General features: G+C 55.1%; 1 protein-coding gene across 3 annotated transcripts; it reads right to left on the bottom strand.

The window, feature by feature from the left end:
* Window positions 1–171: 171 nt before the first annotated feature.
* On the bottom strand, window positions 172–17,808 carry RAB35 (RAB35, member RAS oncogene family). 3 transcript variants are annotated; one of them, XM_059676169.1, is made up of 6 exons: window positions 17,608–17,808; window positions 12,254–12,304; window positions 8,274–8,397; window positions 3,714–3,838; window positions 3,499–3,623; window positions 172–2,308 (listed from the first exon to the last, which is right to left on the bottom strand). In XM_059676169.1, the coding sequence occupies exons 1-6, from the start codon at window positions 17,657–17,659 to the stop codon at window positions 2,180–2,182; spliced, it is 606 nt and encodes a 201-aa protein (XP_059532152.1). In that variant the 5' UTR covers window positions 17,660–17,808; the 3' UTR covers window positions 172–2,179. The 3 variants fall into 3 exon arrangements, with proteins under 3 accessions (XP_059532152.1, XP_059532153.1, XP_059532154.1); XM_059676170.1 differs by lacking the exon at window positions 12,254–12,304; XM_059676171.1 differs by lacking the exon at window positions 3,499–3,623 and having other exon boundaries at window positions 2,202–2,308.

Below are 17,808 nucleotides of genomic sequence, written 5' to 3'. Positions count from 1 at the left end.
TGCATCAAACCAGAGAACCTCCACGTGGACCAGCCTTCCATGGAGAAAGTGAACTGGGCTTCTCAGTCCCTGGGCCTCAGGCAAGAACCCACCAGAGCTGGACACAATGGTGGAAGAAGCCAGGCCCACCCAGAGCACAGCTGGAGGAGAGGAAACAGGCCCTGAAGAAAATTTGGCAGCTTGAACCTTTATTTTTAGTACTTTTTTAAAAAAGCATAATTAGAAACTTTCAATACAGAAATAATCCTAGCAAACCATTTAAAAGTTTTGTTGTTCGACAGGATTTCGCATCAGGTCCACCAGGACATCGGCCCAGCCCTGTGAGCGCCCCACCCTCACCCCCACCCCCCATTCATGCGAACACCACTCAGCGGGACAGGCACAGTCGTCACCAAAATCACCCGCCACCTGGGCCTGGACACCCAGCTGCCAGAGCCATGGGGGTTTCTAGCCGGGGCTGGAAACTTCCAGGACCCCCTCCTCCTATTGCTGGAGTTTGCAAGCACTGCCATACAGCACCACCTTCATGCTCAGAGTGGAGTGTGCTGCCCACCCAGGACCCATGATCAGCCACCCTCCACAGCACCGCCTCCCCGGCCCACACAACTCCCCCAACTCATCCTGCAGCTCCAGGGTGAAGGCCTGTCACGTGGAACCACAGTGTTTTGGCAGTTTGGGGAAGTGGGGAACCCCACATTTTGATTAAAAACCCCTCAACAGTGTTAACGAGGAAAATCCGCAGTGTGATCTGTGATGTGATTGTCCAGTCGGCTTCAGCTGGAAATCGCCAGGGAAGGAAATCTAGTAAAACACACCACGGTGTTGAAATAAATTATCCCAGGTTACGTGATCCTTTCAGGGGGAAGGTGAATGAAGTGTCCCAAGGAGGAGAGGGGACAGTGATCAAGTGTAGATAACCCTGGTTTTTCCTCCGAGGGACCAGGGGAGTCAAAGCTGGCTGGCTCCCAGCCGCAGCTGCCATTCCTTCCCACCCGCTAAGGAATCGTCGTGCTACCTTTGCACCAAGACAGCTGTCAGTGACCTGAGGCTGCCTGCCACCCAGCTCAGAGGCAAGAGGCAGCATCCCCAGTCCAGCAGCACCCACTCCCCACATCAAAGACCCAGGAACTCGGTGGGAGGCCCTGGACCCACACAGACAAGGGGGAGAGGCCCCTTCTTCCCACCAAGCAGCGTCCAGGAAGGCAGAGGTGCTCTGCCAAGAGCCCGGCCCCACAATGACAGGAAGCCATTCACTTTTTCTACAAACACTGGACCCAAAGGGGAGGCCACAACTCTTGCTGCTCTGCCAACCGAACCTCAGGAAGAGAAAAGAAGTTTGAGGAACTTAATTCATTTGATTTGGCTTCATTTTCTTAGCTGTTAAAATAATGCTCCTAAGCCCCGTCCCTGCGTGAACACACCCTTTCTGCTGGAACTGAAACAGGTTGGTATAAATAGAAGCACAGCTCCCCCTGGGTTTGTAGCTTAGAGGCGTCTAGAAGGCAGGACGAGAAATCTGTTGGCCAAAGGGCAGGAGTGACTCCTGTGGAACCGACGGGCTGGGTCAGCTGAGGGCAGGGCCTCTAATGGGAACCCCAGGCCTACATCAAGGCCAGGCCCCCCAACTGCCAGATGGGTAGGAGATGGGGAGGGCGGGAGCTGGGCAAGGCCCTACCTGCCAGGTACAGAAGTCAGCGATGGCCTGCAGAAGAGAATGAGGAATGTGGAGCCCACTCCACCAGCCCAGGTTGGCAAAAGACATGGCTAGAACTCAATCCCATCTCCTCAGGAAGCTGCTGGCGGTAAGATGGGATGGGGAGGGAGGGTCTGTTGCAGCAGGCTGGCATTAGGGAGGCAAAGCCAGAACAGGACGAGGGTGAAACGGCCGGTTAAAGCAATATACATTATGTACAAACGGGTTAATCAGTCCGCTCGCTGGCAGCATCCTCGCTGGGCCCAGGCGCCTTGGCCAGGGGGCAGGGGCACCAAAAGGGAAGGGCAGGTTGTCCAACACCTTCTTGGTACTCGAGGGGGAGGGGAGGAAGTGCCGATGGCGCCTCCAGATACAAAAACGTGGAGAGAATTCTTAAATAACGGCACGAAACCGAGCCTGTCCCCGAGGGGCCGGTGGGCCTCGGGCCGGGAGCGGCCGCAGTGCAGTCTGCAGGGGCTGCGGGCATCAGCAGCAGCGTTTCTTCCGTTTACTGTTCCGCGTGAGCTTCACCACGTCGTTCTGTTGCTGCTGCTGCTGTTTTGCTAGGTTGTCTTTCTTTGCTCGGAGGACCAGCTCTGTGATGCAGTTGAACATCTGTGAGGATGAAGGAGGCAGGGCGGCCTCAGACCTGGTGTGGAGGCCCGTCTCGGCTGCGCTGCCGCTGCCGGCCGGCACGGCCACCTCCCCACCTCCCAGGGCCCAGCTTTCTGTTTCTACTTGTGAATTCTTTGGTCTGTGTCTTCGCACCCTTTTAGAAGGAGGTGGTGACGTGTAGAGGTCAAAGGGGAACACCAAAGAGCAATGAGCTTGTGTCCTGGAGAAGTCACTCTCAGGATTTTCCAATCTTTCTTTTAAAGAGAGAAAGAACCCCTTTCCTTCAGCTGGACTCTCTGGACAAGACAGATAAAGGTGCCCCTACTAGTGACTGGTTAGAGGGCCCAGAGCCTGCCCAGGCCAGGCCGCCTCATAGCACAGCCAGCCTAGAACCTAGACCCCAAGACACCCTTGCGCTGCCAGGATTCACCTACCGGCCCACAGTCCTGTCCTCCGCTCCACCAGGAACGGTATCAAGCACTTGACAATTTGCTTCACTTTTCCCTCACAACCCAACGGTCAGGGACTCTCCCCCCAGATCTACAGAGAAACACATGGAGCCTAGAGCCCGTAGGCTCCGCCCAAGGTCACACGGGCCCCACCCCACAGGCTCCCAGTGGAAAGGCCTGTCCTGTGATCCCAGCCCGACTGAGGCGCAAGGGCGTCCAGGAGGCAGTGGGAATCCAGCTTCCCTGGGCCTCTGGACTCCACACACCATGGGCAGGACCCGCCCAGAGCCTTGAGTGCAGCCAGCCTGGACTCGAGGCGAAAGGCCTGGCTTTCTCCCAGGCTCCCGCCTGCTTTCTAGCCGGCCCTGCAGGGGGATGTGTCCACAGCAGGTGTCACCGGAGCTCTGGAGGCCAAGGCCGCAGAGGCCCGAAAGTAGGAAGAGGGGACACAGTGGCCGGGGCAGGGTCAGTGCGGCAGAGGACTGAGTGGACACTGCCTGGCTGTGGAGCTGGGCACTGTTCCTGAAGTTGGAGCCTCAGTTTCCCATTTGAAACGGAATAATTTACCTGAGAGGACTGTTCAGATGTGAGCTCAGACTTTAAAGGCCTGGCAGCTACTATGACATGTTCTGTCAGCCACCTGGGCGCCCGCAGCAGGCTAGCAGGGGGAGGAGCAGGACTGTGGTAGTGGAGCAGCTCGGCCCTGCTCCCTCCCTGTCCCTGCTCTGGCCTTGGACTCACCTCTTCAACGTTGACATTCTCCTTGGCACTGGTCTCAAACAACTGGATCCCCATCTGCCCGGCGAACTTGTAGGCATCTTCTGTTTCCACCACCTTCCGCTCAGGGTCATCATTCTTATTCCCCACTTGAAGGCAAAGCAAAGTCAGCTGGTCCTGCAGGAGCACCCCGGGCACCCTCCCTCCCACTGTCCCCACGCCAGTGAGCCCAATCTCACCTAATATTCGGCACACGTCGTCACAGTTCTGGTTAATTTCATGAAGCCACCGTTTGACGTTGACGAAGGACTCGGCACTGGTGACATCATAAACCACGATGACCCCGTGGGTCCCCCGATAATACCTGTAGGGCCATGGTCTGTGTCAAAGCTTCAGCCCACACAAGACCTGCCTGCCCACTTCGAGAGTGGCCGGGACCTGGGAGGAGGCCAACCCTTTCCTGCAAGACACCCAGAGGCCCCTCTTGCCTGGCCTTGCCGGCCGGGCTCGCACTGTGCTCAGCCAGCAGCACTGAACCCCACGCGGTCCCTAAGGCAGCCAACCAGGTTGTTTGGCGTTGGCCACTAGCTTAAAACGTCTTTGAGGTTGTCATTTTATTTTTAAAATTCAGGCAAGTTTTGCATTTGACATCATATTATCCTTGGTGTGTGTTTTTTTGTTAATCCTTACCAAGGATATTTTTCCATTGATTTTTAGAAAGAGTGGAAGGGAGAGAGAGACATCGATTGGTTGCCTCCCACACGCACCCTGACCAGGGCTGAGGGATCAAACCTGCAACCCAGGTACATGCCCTTGACTGGGCATCGATGCCACACCCTTTGATGTGCAGGCCAACGCTCCATCCACCAGCCAGGGCTCGCTATCCTTGTTTTAACATTCGAAAATGTTTCTCCTCAAATTTTAGTAAAATGCCATTCCAAGAAGATGTGCCATTTGTGAAATCTGCCACGGTCTGCACTCCCTCCCCAGGAGACTGGGGGGCACCTCACATCCTGCCACTCATCCATGCCAGGGGCAGGGAGAGCATGGAAGCAGTATGGCACGCAGGCAGCGTTGGGAAGAGGGTGTCCCACATATGCCACCATCCAAACGTACAGACCCTGCAGCCTGAGGTCAGCTAGAACAGCGGTCGCCGACCGGTGTTCCATGGACCACTGGTGGTCCGTGAGGTTCAAAAGGTTGGCGACTGCTGAGCTAGAAGGTCTGGACGGCAGGAGGGTATAAGCACTCCCCTCCAGACACCATGTCCCCATTCATCCCCGTGGTCCGGTAGGCCAGATGGAGGACATCCACCTGGGGAGGAAGAGGAGGACAAGGCCTCCCACTTCCACTTTCCTGGAGAGCCTTCCCGGACCCAAGAGCCAGGGGACTCCCCACCCGATGCTGTGTAACCACTCAGAGCGGCAGAGACTCGCTTACCAGGGGCTTCTGAGAACGAGGTAAGAACCAGTGCCCAAGCTCTGCTATTCGCTGCCTTGGGGAGCCCCAAGAATCGAGCCATTTAGGTACTGTGCCCCCAGAACCAGCCCTGTCCTCTACCCCCAGCAGTTGCTGAGAGTGTCAGGTTATTATCAGTTTGGCTTCGCGGACACCCCTCTGAGCAGCTACAAGTACAGGAAGAGACCATTGTCCCCGGCCAGCAAAGTGTGCAGAGGGAATGTATTTCCAAACTCTCCTTTGCTAAGACGACTGAAGATGCCAAGAAATAGCCACGGCCCCAGCCCAGTCCGCCACAAAGCCCTCTGCTCCTGGGAGACTCCGCCCCCGCTGGGGTCCAGGTGAGGGCCTTTCACAGAAACAGACTCAGAGAGAGACTCAGCTCTGGCCAGGACGGTGCCCGGGCCTTGGGTACCTGCTACCACCGCCATCAGTAACCACTTCACTCACCACGATTTAGCTCCATACCGGCCCCCGCCCCACGCTTTATATCCACTACCTAATCAATCCACTACCTAATCAATCCACTACCTAATCAATCCACTACCTAATTAATCCTTGCAACAACTTGTATGGACAGGGCGGTTGCCATTTTACCAGTGAAGACATGAGGCCGAGTGACCTGCCTGAAGTCACACCGCCAAAGTCAGGGCACCTGGATCTATCTCCAGGGCCAGGTATCGTCACCTCCCTCTCCCTCTCATCTCACTACCCCACACCTCACTCCTCCTCCCCAAACCCACACCCGACAGCCACACCTCTTGGTCAGCAAGACCCAGCTACCAAGAGACAAACTGTGAGGGTGACCACAGGGCCCGTTCTTGGCAGGCTAACGGACGCGCTTTTAGTTTCTCTTTCAATGCCCTGAATCAGAAAGGCCACACTGCTGTACCCTGACCCGATCCCTGAAAAGAGAACAAGCTCCCAGCCTCTCCCAAGTCTCCTTCCCTCTTCACCAGCTGCCATCACAAAGTGGCCCCTCGGCATGGCCTGCAGAGCCTCCTGCCTCATGAGCGGCAGAGTCGGGGACCCCAAGATGGAGCTACCCTCAGCCCCCCCAGGCACATGGGATGGCCACCAGGGGCCAGGTTGGTGCCACAGCACAGGGTGCAGTGCTGCCTCTTCTCAAGCACCCTGAAACATACTGCCCTCAGGCAGCTGAGGGACTCCAGTCTCCCCAACAGAATGAGGAGCTGTGCACCCCTCCCCCCTTCCCCGGAAAGAATCTGGTAGTCAAGGGAGAGGCAGTGGCTCCTCTGCTAAAAGGGCCTGGGCACCCAGGGCCCACTGCCCTGCCCGAAGCATTTCTCGCAGCCACAGGCCCAATAATCTTGGCTGCCCTGAATTCCTTGACTGGTTTTAACCCACAGGAAGCACTAGAGCATCTACCACAGTCCCAGTCTCTTGGGGGTGAGGGGTCAGTAGAGAGCAGGACTGTGGACTGGTTAAAGGCAAGAGCTTTGGTATCAAACCTCAGTTCAACTCCTGACTAACCAAGTTAAGTCCCTTCACCCTCTCTGGGCCTCACTTTTTTGTTAATAAAATGGAGGTAATCACAGGACTGTTTTATCAGGATTAAGTGAAATGAAGTAGGTAATGTCCTTTGTGACAGTCCCAGCCCCAGGTCAGGAGAGCTGGGGTCAGTGCCTTGGTCTGACCATGAGGTCGAGGTCTTGGTCATGCTTGAGCCTGGACACACCAGCCACCCGAAGATGCCCATCCTCCCTCCCCAAGGAGCCTCTGACCCCAGTGCCCCCCTTAGGGCCTCGCAAATAGGCACTGAGACACCAGAGGCTCAGGTAACTCATCAGCAAGTAGCAAGAAAGCAGCACTGGGCAGACCCCAGGACATGACCCCTGGGGCTGGGGGCTTCTTGGACCACAGTACACAAGTGCTCACTACAGAGCTAGCCCAGCGACAGAAACCCCCCAACACTGCTCAGGATCCAATCCCTTGACCAGGCTACCCAGCCAGCACCCTCTGGAGCCTCCCCCACCCCCCAATGCTCCCAGCCAGCACTGCAGAGGCTCTTCACCCCTTACACTTCCCACTCTCAGAAAATCCTGCAGCCAGCCTGGGGTCCACCTCATCTGCACGCTGGGGGAGGAAAGGCATCTCTGGCTGGAGCACTTCCTCACCCACCTTCCCAAGAGCCCCCCCACACACAGGGCTCACTGCGGGGAGACACAGGAGAGGCCGACCAAAGAAGCAACTACTACGGGCCAGACACCACCGTGTGCAGCCCAGGCTCTGCCACCCACGGGAGCAGGACCCCTCTCGGAATGGGGATGACAGCAGACTGCCTGCAGGGGGCTCACGGAGATGCTCGTGAAGCCCAAGCAGATTACCTGGCACACAGGACTCGGCATCAAAGCAAAGCCTGTGAGAAACCGAAGCACAGACATTTAGGTCACACAGAACTGAAATGTAAATCCTGAACCACTGCCCTGGCCGGTTTGACTCAGTGGAGAGAGCATCGGCCTGGGGACTGAAGGGTCCCGGGTCCGATTCCAGTCAAGGGCACATGCCCGGGTTGTGGGCTCGATCCCCAGTAGGGGGCGTGCAGGAGGCAGCCAATCAATGAGTCCCTCTCATCATTGATGTTTTTATCTCTCTCCCTCTCCCTTTCTCTCTGAAATAAAAATATTTAAAAACAAAAAAACTTGATACTTAAAAAAAAATTATGAACCATCTGCCTTCAAAGCCCTGCTCTTTCCTGGAACCTGTTCCATTAACAGCCCAAGAACCAAGAGCCCCTCCACAGGATCCCACTGTCGAGCTCCAGCTGGGTTCTCCTATTTGCAGCTACGAGTCACAAAGGTGCTGTGGCAACCCACTGGGTGAGCCGGGTTCCCAGTAACCAGCTTTGGGGAGGCCAAGTAGTGGCCTCTCAACGGCCTGCTATGCACCAGCGCCCCTTCCCACCCTCCCAACAGAGAAGCCAGCTCCCAGAGACAGGGTGGGTGGTGGGAAGCTGCACAGCTGACAACCCAACAAGGTAAGTGTCTGACCACCAGGTGAAGCCAATATCACTGTCATCCCATTTCCAAAGGGACCAAAGGCCAGAGGGTATGCTGACTGACATGAACTGTCCTGCCAACCCCAGAGCCAGATACTCAGCCACTGCCCACCCACGGCAGCAGCCATATCTCATCCCCTTGTCCTCACATCCTTAGGAAGAGGAGGGCTCAGCTTGACACCACCGACTGTGGCGAGCAAGGAGCTTACCTCCTGACAGTCCGGGACGCACCCTGACATTTCCACCATGACCTGGGCTAGTTACTCAACTGTGTCCAATGTCGGTGGCGAGGGGTCAGAATGGGGGCAAGTGCCTGACTCACGTGGAGGTGATGGTGCGGAAGCGCTCCTGCCCAGCTGTGTCCCAGATCTGCAGCTTCACTTTCTCCCCATTGATCTCCACGGTCCGAATCTTGAAATCCACTCCAATCGTGGTGATGTAGCTGCCTGCAAGCACATACATTAGCAAGGTCCACAGGTGCCCCAGTCAGACTACACTGCACTCACTCTGGGCCCAGCATGATCGAGGTCCCAGGGACATAGTTCTGGGTAAGACAAGGACCCTGGCGTGATGGAGCTCCATGGAACCCATAGTCAAGGCGAGGGCAACAGACATGATACAATGAAACAAAGAGATAAAAAAGACAATTCCAAAGTGATGAGCGCCACAAAGGAATAAAACCAGAGATGTGACTGGGGAGGGACAGGCTCCTTTAATCAGAGTGGCTGGACTGTTAGCTATGGCCTGCGAATAGCATGCACATTTTTTTTCTATTCTATTCCAAACGTTTTTAAAGACCCACAAATTAACTTCCTAACACATAAGTCATGACCTGCAGTTTGAAAAACAATGTTTGAGGCAGAGGAGACAGTAGCAAAAATAGCAGTGGAGGGAGGGGGTCAAGTAAGGTCAAGCACAGAGTCAGAGGCAGGTAGGGAGGGGGTGCCAAGACCTGATCTCGGGGCACCTGCACCATTCGGAGAGCTTGGGCTTTCTGTTGTGTGTGACGGGAAGGCACTGAAGGTTTTAATCAGAGTATGAGCTGCATTATAAACAGCTCTCCTGTGGCATCTGTGTGAGAGAAGGAGCGGAAGAGAACTTCTGGCCAATGTAACAGTTCTGTCCAGGCTTACAAAGGCCTGAGTGCTGAGACATGTTTTCACTCCGATGGGAGCTTACTGTATAACACAGTGCTGCAAACAGGACACACACAACTGACTCTATAAAGCAGTGGTTCTCAACCTTCTGGCCCTTTAAATACAGTTCCTCATGTTGTGACCCAACCATAAAATTATTTCCGTTGCTACTTCATAACTGTCATGTTGCTACTGTTATGAATCGTCATGTAAATATCTGATATGCAAGATGGTCTTAGGCGACCCCTGTGAAAGGGTCGTTCGACCACCGAAGGGGTCACGACCCACAGGTTGAGAACCGCTGCTATAAAGTACCAAAACTCTAGGGCAGTGATGGCGAACCTTTTGAACTCGGTGTGTCAGCATTTTGAAAAACCCTAACTTAACTCTGGTGCCGTGTCACATATAGAACTTTTTTGATATTTGCAACCATAGTAAAACGAAGACTTATATTTTTGATACTTATTTTATATACTTAAATGCCATTTAACAAAGAAAAATCAACCAAAAAAATGAGTTCGCGTGTCATAGGTTCGCCATCACTGCTCTAGAGGAAAGGTCAAAGTTCAAGGTGGGGTGGAGATCAAGGAAGAAGTCACATTCGAGCCCAGCTTGAAAGAATAGGTAAAATGTCAAAGGCTGAGATTCGGTGAGGGAAGACATCCCACCCAGAGGCAAAGCGCTGAGAGAAAACACTCAGAAACAAGCCAGCCCGGCATTCGGGGCCCTGGGCACTGCCGCTCTGGATGAGCCAAGGAGTGTGACCCAGCACCTACTGCTGCAGGCACTCAACCGGCAGCTGGTGGCTGAATGAATGAGTAAGTGAGAGCTTGGGAAACAGCAAAAGAATGAACAAACAGCCCTGACTGGTTTGGCTCAGTGGATGGAGCGTCGGCCTACGGACTGAAGGGTCCCGGGTTCGATTCCGGTCAAGGGCATGTGCCTTGGTTGCGGGCACATCCCCGGTGGGGGGTGTGCAGGAGGCGGCTGGTCAATGTTTCTCTCTCATCGATGTTTCTGGCTCTCTCTCCCTCTCCCTTCCTCTGTAAAAAATCAATAAAATATATTTAAAAAAAAAAAAAAAAGAATGAACAAACAGTAGGAGCCAGAAAGCTGGAAAGGTGAGCTGAGAACGAATGATGAAGACCATAGGTTTTCAACGGGGAGGACTGTCTCCGCAGAGGACACTGGGCAATGTCTGGAGACATTTCTGGTGTCACAAATGGGGGAGAGGGACCAATGCTACCGGTGAGTGGAGCCCAGGGATTTTGCTCCATATCCTTTACGGAACAGCCCCCACAACACAGATCACAGGCCCAGAGTGTGAACAGTTCTGAGGTGGAGAAGCCTTGCTATAAACTCTGCTCAACTAAGAGAGGGCCGCTGAGGTATGAAGCAGAGGCAAGCCCCTGACAGAGCCATGTACTAGCTAGATAAATTCAGCAGTCTGATGGGGGAACGGGGGGGGGGGGGGGGGGGGGGAGCTTCTGAAATGCTTCAGGCTAGATTAGAACCAACTAAGATACTGGTGGTAGAAATGGCAAGAGGAACGAGAGGGCAAAAGAGAGCCCTCCAGGAGTGGAAGCCATGAGGACGGGGAGTCAGAAGGTCATGAGGAAAAGGAGTATTTTTCAGCCTAATCATAAGCTGCCCCTTAAGTGACCATTCTTGAGCAGAAGCAATAACAAGCCGCTGGTAGGAACCGAAAGATTCCTGAGTCCCAGGCACTGTGACCTGCAATGTCACAGGTGACCCTCACAATAGCCCTCTGTGGGAAGGACGATGATCAGTTCCACTTGACGATGAGCTGAGACTTAGTCAGGCTCATGGTCACACAGACAACTCTTTCCACATCACACCACCAGTGGTGCTGCAGGACGACTGCTGGGAGAAACCGACTTCTCCACCAAGAGAGGCGGTAGCCATGTAATCACTTCCTAGTTTTAGCTCATCCCTTAACCACATCATAGGGAATTCCCTACAAGACAGTCACAGTTCATCCTTGATCAGAGAGCCCAAGCTAGCCTGAAGTCTCTTCAATGAACCTGATGTATTCAACAAACACATCCACTTCACCAACATCTGGGAAATACAAACTTAAATGAGATAGCACTGTTTGCTGATTGGTTTAGCAAAAATGAAGACTATCCAAGACCTAGCACTGATGGGCCCTTTATACCCCTCCATGCCCAGCCGGTGCGGCTCAGTGGTTGAGTGTTGACCTATGAACCAGGAGGTCACAGTTCGATTCCCAATCAGGGCACATGCCCGGGTTGCGGCTCGATCCCCAGTGTGGGGCATGCAGGAGGCAGCCAATCAATGATTCTCAGTCGTCATTGATGTTTCTATCTCTCCTTCTCCCCTCCTCTCTGAAATCAATAAATATATATATTTCTTTTTTAAGTAAAATAAATAAAATAAACCCCTTCAGTGGGAGTGTCAGTTCACTTAGTACAGCTTTGAAAGCTCAGTTCAGAGCACTGTGAAAAAGTTAAGTGCACAGACGCTGACCTCATGACTCCTCATCTCTGCAAGAAGAAACATAAAGTGTAGCCCAAGAAATGCAGCCTCACTGAAACCAGAAGCTACCAGAAAGCATGCACACATCAAGAGCATGTTAGTGAGCCATGTGCATCCATGCACAGCCAGGGGAACTTCAAAGCCTTTCAAAAGAACCAGAGGCCTGTACGTGCCGTGGAAGGGTGGTCCCTGATGCGCTGAGGGGAAGGCAAGCTGTGACCACTGCATGTGGAGTGAAGAAAAGTCGAAAGACAGACAATGCTGAGCAGAGGCTACCAGGGCACCAGAGGGGTAGGTAAAGGACAGCTTTCATTCTCCACTATTGAGTCTTCCTGTTTGAAATTTCACACAGGCATGTACTAACTTGCGATATTTTTTTAACTGTTTTTTTTTTCTTTTTTAAATACTGAAATACAAATAGACCCAGGGTGACCAAAGTATGGGCCTGTAAAGGAATTTTTTTTTTAACTAAACAAATGAAGACGAACGCAGAGGCTTCTAGCCTGTGCCTCCCCTGTGTCCCCCTCCCTCAGCCTGCAATCGTACTGACAAGGTTTGAGACATGAGGCAGAGGCAGGTGTTCTGGCGCCAGGCAAAGGGATTTCAAAACTGAAACATCCCAGCAGCACCTCAGGGGCACACTCACCTGAGAAAGTGTTGTCGGCAAAACGTAAGAGTAAACTGCTCTTTCCCACACCTGCAAGAGAGAGAGCAGGCGATGAGAGGCAGCACGGGTCCCTCCCTTCCACCAGCCCTTCCTTCTGCAGGGAGGTGACACCCGGGTCCTGAGTTTTAAACCCAGTGGGACGGAGCCCCCTCCTCAATGCTGCTTTCGATCTGAAGCAGCCACACACCAAGAGCATCTCCCCCACTTGACCTCTGATCTTCTCCTCGGTCCCAGTGTAAGGCAAGCTGCCCCCCAAAGCCCAGGGGAGAAATGAGAAGAACTCGTGCCCAGGTCCTGTGCCGAAGGCTGGCCCCAGCAACCCAGAGGAAGGTACCAGATGACAGAAATAGAGCAGGGGCAAGTCACCAAATGAAACTGGCCCCAAAGTGCGTCTGAAATGTGGTCCCTAGAAAACTGCACATCATGTGTGGAGCTTCAGTTTGTGTGCAGCGTGAGACAGGACCTGCAGAGCTGCAAAGAACCCTTGAGATCACTGGGGCTATTCTGCAGGTGAGGAAACTGAGGCCCAGACAACCCGAACCAACTGTCAGCCATGCTACCCGTTAGGTCACTGTCAGCTGAACCAGTGAGGAGGGGTGTCTGCCATACACCTATCAGCCCCACAGCTCCCATGTGCACAAAGCATTTCACTTGCCGCGGCACCTGCTGGCACACCTGCTCCCAGCACAGGCGGGACGCTTGTAAGCTCGGCTTCCCTTTACTTCAACACACAGCAGCTTTAGCCTTCCAAGCACAACCTGTCCTGTGTGCATCCCCTACCCCCGCCACCCCCTAAGGCCAGCTGGGCCAACTGACCACAGAAGGAAGGAATTAGCATGCAGAGAGAGCTGTGTGTGGTGGGCACTTTGATGCTCCTCTAACTCCAGCTGCATCTGTTAAGATCAGGATGTGGCAACCGAAGCTCCAACAAGCTAAGCAGCTGGCCTAGGGCCTCAGCAGGAAGTGTGAGCTGAGATCTGAATCCACTCGGGAGCTCTAAAGCTCTTTCCAATACATACTGCTGGGGAGTCTTTCTGCGTCCGTGTCAGGGGGTGTAAACAAAGACCCCAAAAGGGCTCCTGCGTCTCGCTCTGGCTGACGGTTAGCAGCAGTGCCATCAGAACTAGACTGGAAGACAACTTAGTCTAGGGTCTCAGAAACCCCCAGCTAAGTGCAAATTGTGAGTATATGTGCATATTTGGGGGGAGGAGCCCATAGCATTCATCAGCTCCTCAGAGAGGGCACTACCTCCGCCCCCAGCCCCAGCTGTGCCTAACACTAACTAATCCAGAAATCCTCTCAGCAGTCCTCTTGGATGATCTGTCTGGAGACTTCTCCAGGTGAGTACCCTGTCCGGGGAGGCCCAGGGGAACTTGTTTCATGGTAAACCTGGGTCTGACCTTCCCAAAGGCAGGCTGGGGGTGCTGTGCCCCATGGCACCTGCTGCTCAGCCCGGGCCTGCAGCACTCTTGCTCAGAGCCACTTCCTCATTGCTGCCTCTACGAGGCTTCCTGCTGAGCCAAGAAGAGCCCAAGTCCTGGGCTGGGTCCCTCCCAGCGCTCTGCCCAATGCCAACACCCCATCGGTCCTGCCTGCTCCTCTGCTTCCTCCTGGAGACTTCTGGGCCCACTTACTCAGCTAAAAGCTGTGTCTGGGCAACTAGGCTGAGTTCCTCCAGGAAGGCAATCTCGCCTCACCTACCCTGGACAGTTAATGTGCTGGAAGCCAGGCCCAGCACTTAGTAGGTGCCAACAAAACACTGTGTAATGAATTATGACTAAGTGGATGCCAATCACACTGACAGCTATGCTATCTAATGCCGACTGCAGCATTAATAGGAGCCAAGGGAGTGCTTTTCAAACTTTGGGGGGTGGCAGAACCCTTTTATTAAGTTAAAGGTTACCTGACTCCCGTATATCTAAAACAGTAAGGGGAGGTGCTCTCTCTGCATGAAGCGGTGAAGCAGCAGTGGAGCTCCCTCTGGGTCCCCTTCACTGCCCCCAGCTCCTCTGCAGAGCTTCTGAAAGCCACCCGTCTGCAGAAAGACCACACCAACAGCTCCTCCGAGCCTCCAGGTTGGGCCTGACACCCACCTCCAGCACTGCCCTCCCTTCCAACGGAACAGACACCCACCCTCAGAACTGCCATCTCCCAAATACCCCTGCAGAGGCTGCTTTTGGAAAACACGCTGCGACCATCATCCCAGAGCACTGGCCTACGGGAGGAGTGACAAGTCCCACTCCACTTTCCCCACAGCTGAAGTCAGCAGCTTCCCAAGTCCAGCCGCACCATCCTTCACCCGGCAAGGAGCAGAAGCGGCACTCAGTGCCTTGTGGTGGGGGGGGGGGGGCGGGTGCGCGCATAGGATTATTCTGCAAACACTTCATACACTCTCTCTGTCATCACCGTGCTCCCTGCATCACACCCCTCTCTCCCTTGCTTTCTGCCTTCTGGGCTACACAGATGCTCCGACCCTCAAAAAGCCTCCACAGAAGTCCCCACCCTCAGCCCTGCTCCTCCCTTGGGCTATGGTTCCCTCACTCCTCTTGGCTTCGGTTCTAGACTGTTGAAGACCTTTAGACCTTCAAGTAGAGTGTTCTCAATTTCAAACCTGGCTCGGTAACTAATTCACTGGAAAACCTCCGACAAGTCGCCTCCCCTCTTCAAGCCTCAGCTCACACCGTGTGAAAGGTTCACTGGCTCTCTGACGACCACCCCAGCCTCCAGCAGGTCTCGTGGATCAGATGAAATGCTGTTACACATTAGAGCCAATGTTGGAACATAAAAGAGAGGAAGAACCTTAGGCATAAAGAAGAGCTGCAGCCCTGACCGGTTTGGCTCAGTGGATAGAGCGTCGGCCTGCGGACTCAAGGGTCCCAGGTTCGATTCTGGTCAAGGGCATGTACCTTGGTTGCGGGCACATCCCCAGTAGGGGGTGTGCAGGAGGCAGCTGATCGATGTTTCTCTCGCATCGATGTTTCTAACTCTCTATCCCTCTCCCTTCCTCTCTGTAAAAAATCAATTAAAAATATTTTTAAAAAAAGAGCTGCAGAAGCTGGCGGAATGAATTCTAGAAGCATGTACAATCTGGCAGAGTGGGAAGAAGAACTCTAGATTTATAAAGAAAGAAACATTCACTGAGGGCCTACTGTTTGCCAGGCCTGGGACCAGCTGCTCACACACGAATCCATGTGTGTTAACTCCTGGCTTTGCCTCTGATGAGCTGTGTGGCTCTGGGCAAGTCAGTCAACTCCTCCGAGCCCGTTTGCTTTTCTGACAAACGACACAGGCACAGGGGAGAAGCCGATGGGGAGTGGCTGGGAAGTCATGGGCAGGCCGTCAGGAAGCACCCACACAGGAGCCCAGGCCAGGGGAGCACATGATGCTGTCTCCTTGCTCAGTTGCCAAAGATTCGTTTGAAGTTCCATGGTGACCATCTCCCAGTCTCCGAAGCATTTGGCTTTGAGGATCAGCTCACTGTCGGGAGAAATTAAGCTGCAAAGCATCTGTCTTCTCTCCACAACACAGTCCTCTACACACTGAACTAGGAGCCAGTGAGTCTTCTCCCACACTGACTCCTGATGAAAAATCAATACACCGTGCAAAACGCACTGCGAAGAATGGGGCCAAAACCATCCTTGGGTTTGACAAAGAAGAAAAGCCAACAAGCCACATCTTCTTGCTGAGCTTATGCTTTTCATTTTCGTTATCAACACAGGCTCTGGATGTCTGGCCGAGGGAGAAGGAGCCCTGACCAAGGAGAGCTGACTTTAACTCCAAAAGAGAGAACCAAGACCAGGGCTGAAACCAAACCTTTCACGCGTACACTCCGGACCCAGAGGAAGACCGGAGGCCACCTCCGCGAGCAAGTCTACACAGCTTGTCTGGTTTTCTTTTATTCAGACCACAACCTCCTCCTCTCTCACTCCTTCCCCAACCACAGCTCCTCTTCATCTCTGTAGTGAACCCCTAATTTTTCCTCTTCCCTTCCCTTCCACCAGTAACCACGGAAACCTCAGCCATCTTTCACCTGATCCAAACCACCAACCACATCCCAAAGCCGCTCCCCAGGAGACCCAAACCCACCCACTTCCCCGCCCGACACTCCTGCCTCAGGTCTGACATCCCTCGGACTCGGTCCCCTCTCCTTACCCATCCGCGGGCTCCACCCCCTCTAGTCACATGACCCCCGTGCCCACATTCAGCGCAGGTCTGGTCTATGAAGTCGGGTGCTCCCCGGCCTCCTTCCCCATCATTGAACCCCAGCGCCTCAGTTACGCTCCTATAAACCTCCCGAGGCCTGCCGCCCTGACCTCTCGGTCACCCCATAAACCTGCGTACCTGCCACACTCCAAACACCTCTACACCCTCCACCCTTCCCCAGAAACCAGCCTATGCTGATCAGGACACTGAATATTCCTTCAACAACCATGTGTGAGGCACCTACTGGGTGCCAGGCACGCGCTGGGCAGGAGAGGCTGCAGGGCGCCGAGGAGGATCGCCAGGAGCGTGGGGATGCTGAGCGCTCGGTAACACGGGCTGCACCTCCATGCCCGGCCAGGGACACGCCGCACACAAGAGCAGACAAACACTGCACACCCACTGTGTGCGTGGCCGCCCCAACACTCCACCGGCCCAGGACGCCAAGCCTAGTGTCCCATTTTACAGACGAGGAACCGGAACACGGGGAGACAGAGCGACAGCAGCTCGGCGGGGCGGGCCGGGCCCGGTGCCTCACCTGCCTCACCTCTTAGCCTCACGGGACCCCGAGGCAGGTGCTGGGCACAGGCCCACTTTGCAGAGGAAGAGCCGCGGCTTCCGGGGACACGGCCGATCACATCCACAGAGCACACCTGCGCCGGGGCGGGGCCGCGCGCTCCCGGCTTCCTCTCCCGAAGACCACCCGCCCGGCGAGGCCAGTCCCCGCGTCTCGGAGGAGGACACAGAGGCTCAGACACGCCAAGCCACGCGCCCAAGGTCACCGGCTGGGGAAGCTGGCGGTCCCGGCACTCGAACCCAGGTCTCTCCAACTCCAGAGATCGCGCGACTTGACCAAGGTCACACGTGAGGCAGCGGCAGGCGCGGTGAGTGGACCGGGCGCCCCAGCCCCGACCCCTGCTCGCCCGGCTCCTCCGCTCCGCCGCCCGACGCCCCAGCCTCTCCTGGGCGCGGCCCCGAGCCCCTCGGCGCACCCCTGGGGCCGGCGACCGCCGGGCAGCCCCGCCCGCCCGCCCCGCGCGGGCCGGCACCTCCCCGCCCGTCTGCCCGCCCCGAGGCCCCCGCGGGCCGCGCCCGGCAGGGCCCACGCCGCCTCCGGCCGCCTCGGCCCTCACCGCTGTCGCCGATGATGAGCAGCTTGAAGAGGTGGTCGTAGTCCCGGGCCATGGCGGGCGGGGGAGGCGCGGGCAGGCAGGCGGGGTCGGCGCTGGCCTCGCGAACCGCAGCTCCCTCCGGGCTGCTCCGGCAGCGGCGGATCCACTTCCCGAACAAACAGCCGGAACTGACAGAAACACCTCCCTCCGCTCCCCCTCCTC

Source organism: Myotis daubentonii, chromosome 19 (genome assembly GCF_963259705.1).
Source record: "Myotis daubentonii chromosome 19, mMyoDau2.1, whole genome shotgun sequence".
NCBI lineage: Eukaryota > Metazoa > Chordata > Mammalia > Chiroptera > Vespertilionidae > Myotis > Myotis daubentonii.
The sequence above is the reverse complement of the archived record's forward strand: the minus strand, read 5'-3'. Positions and strand labels throughout refer to the sequence as shown.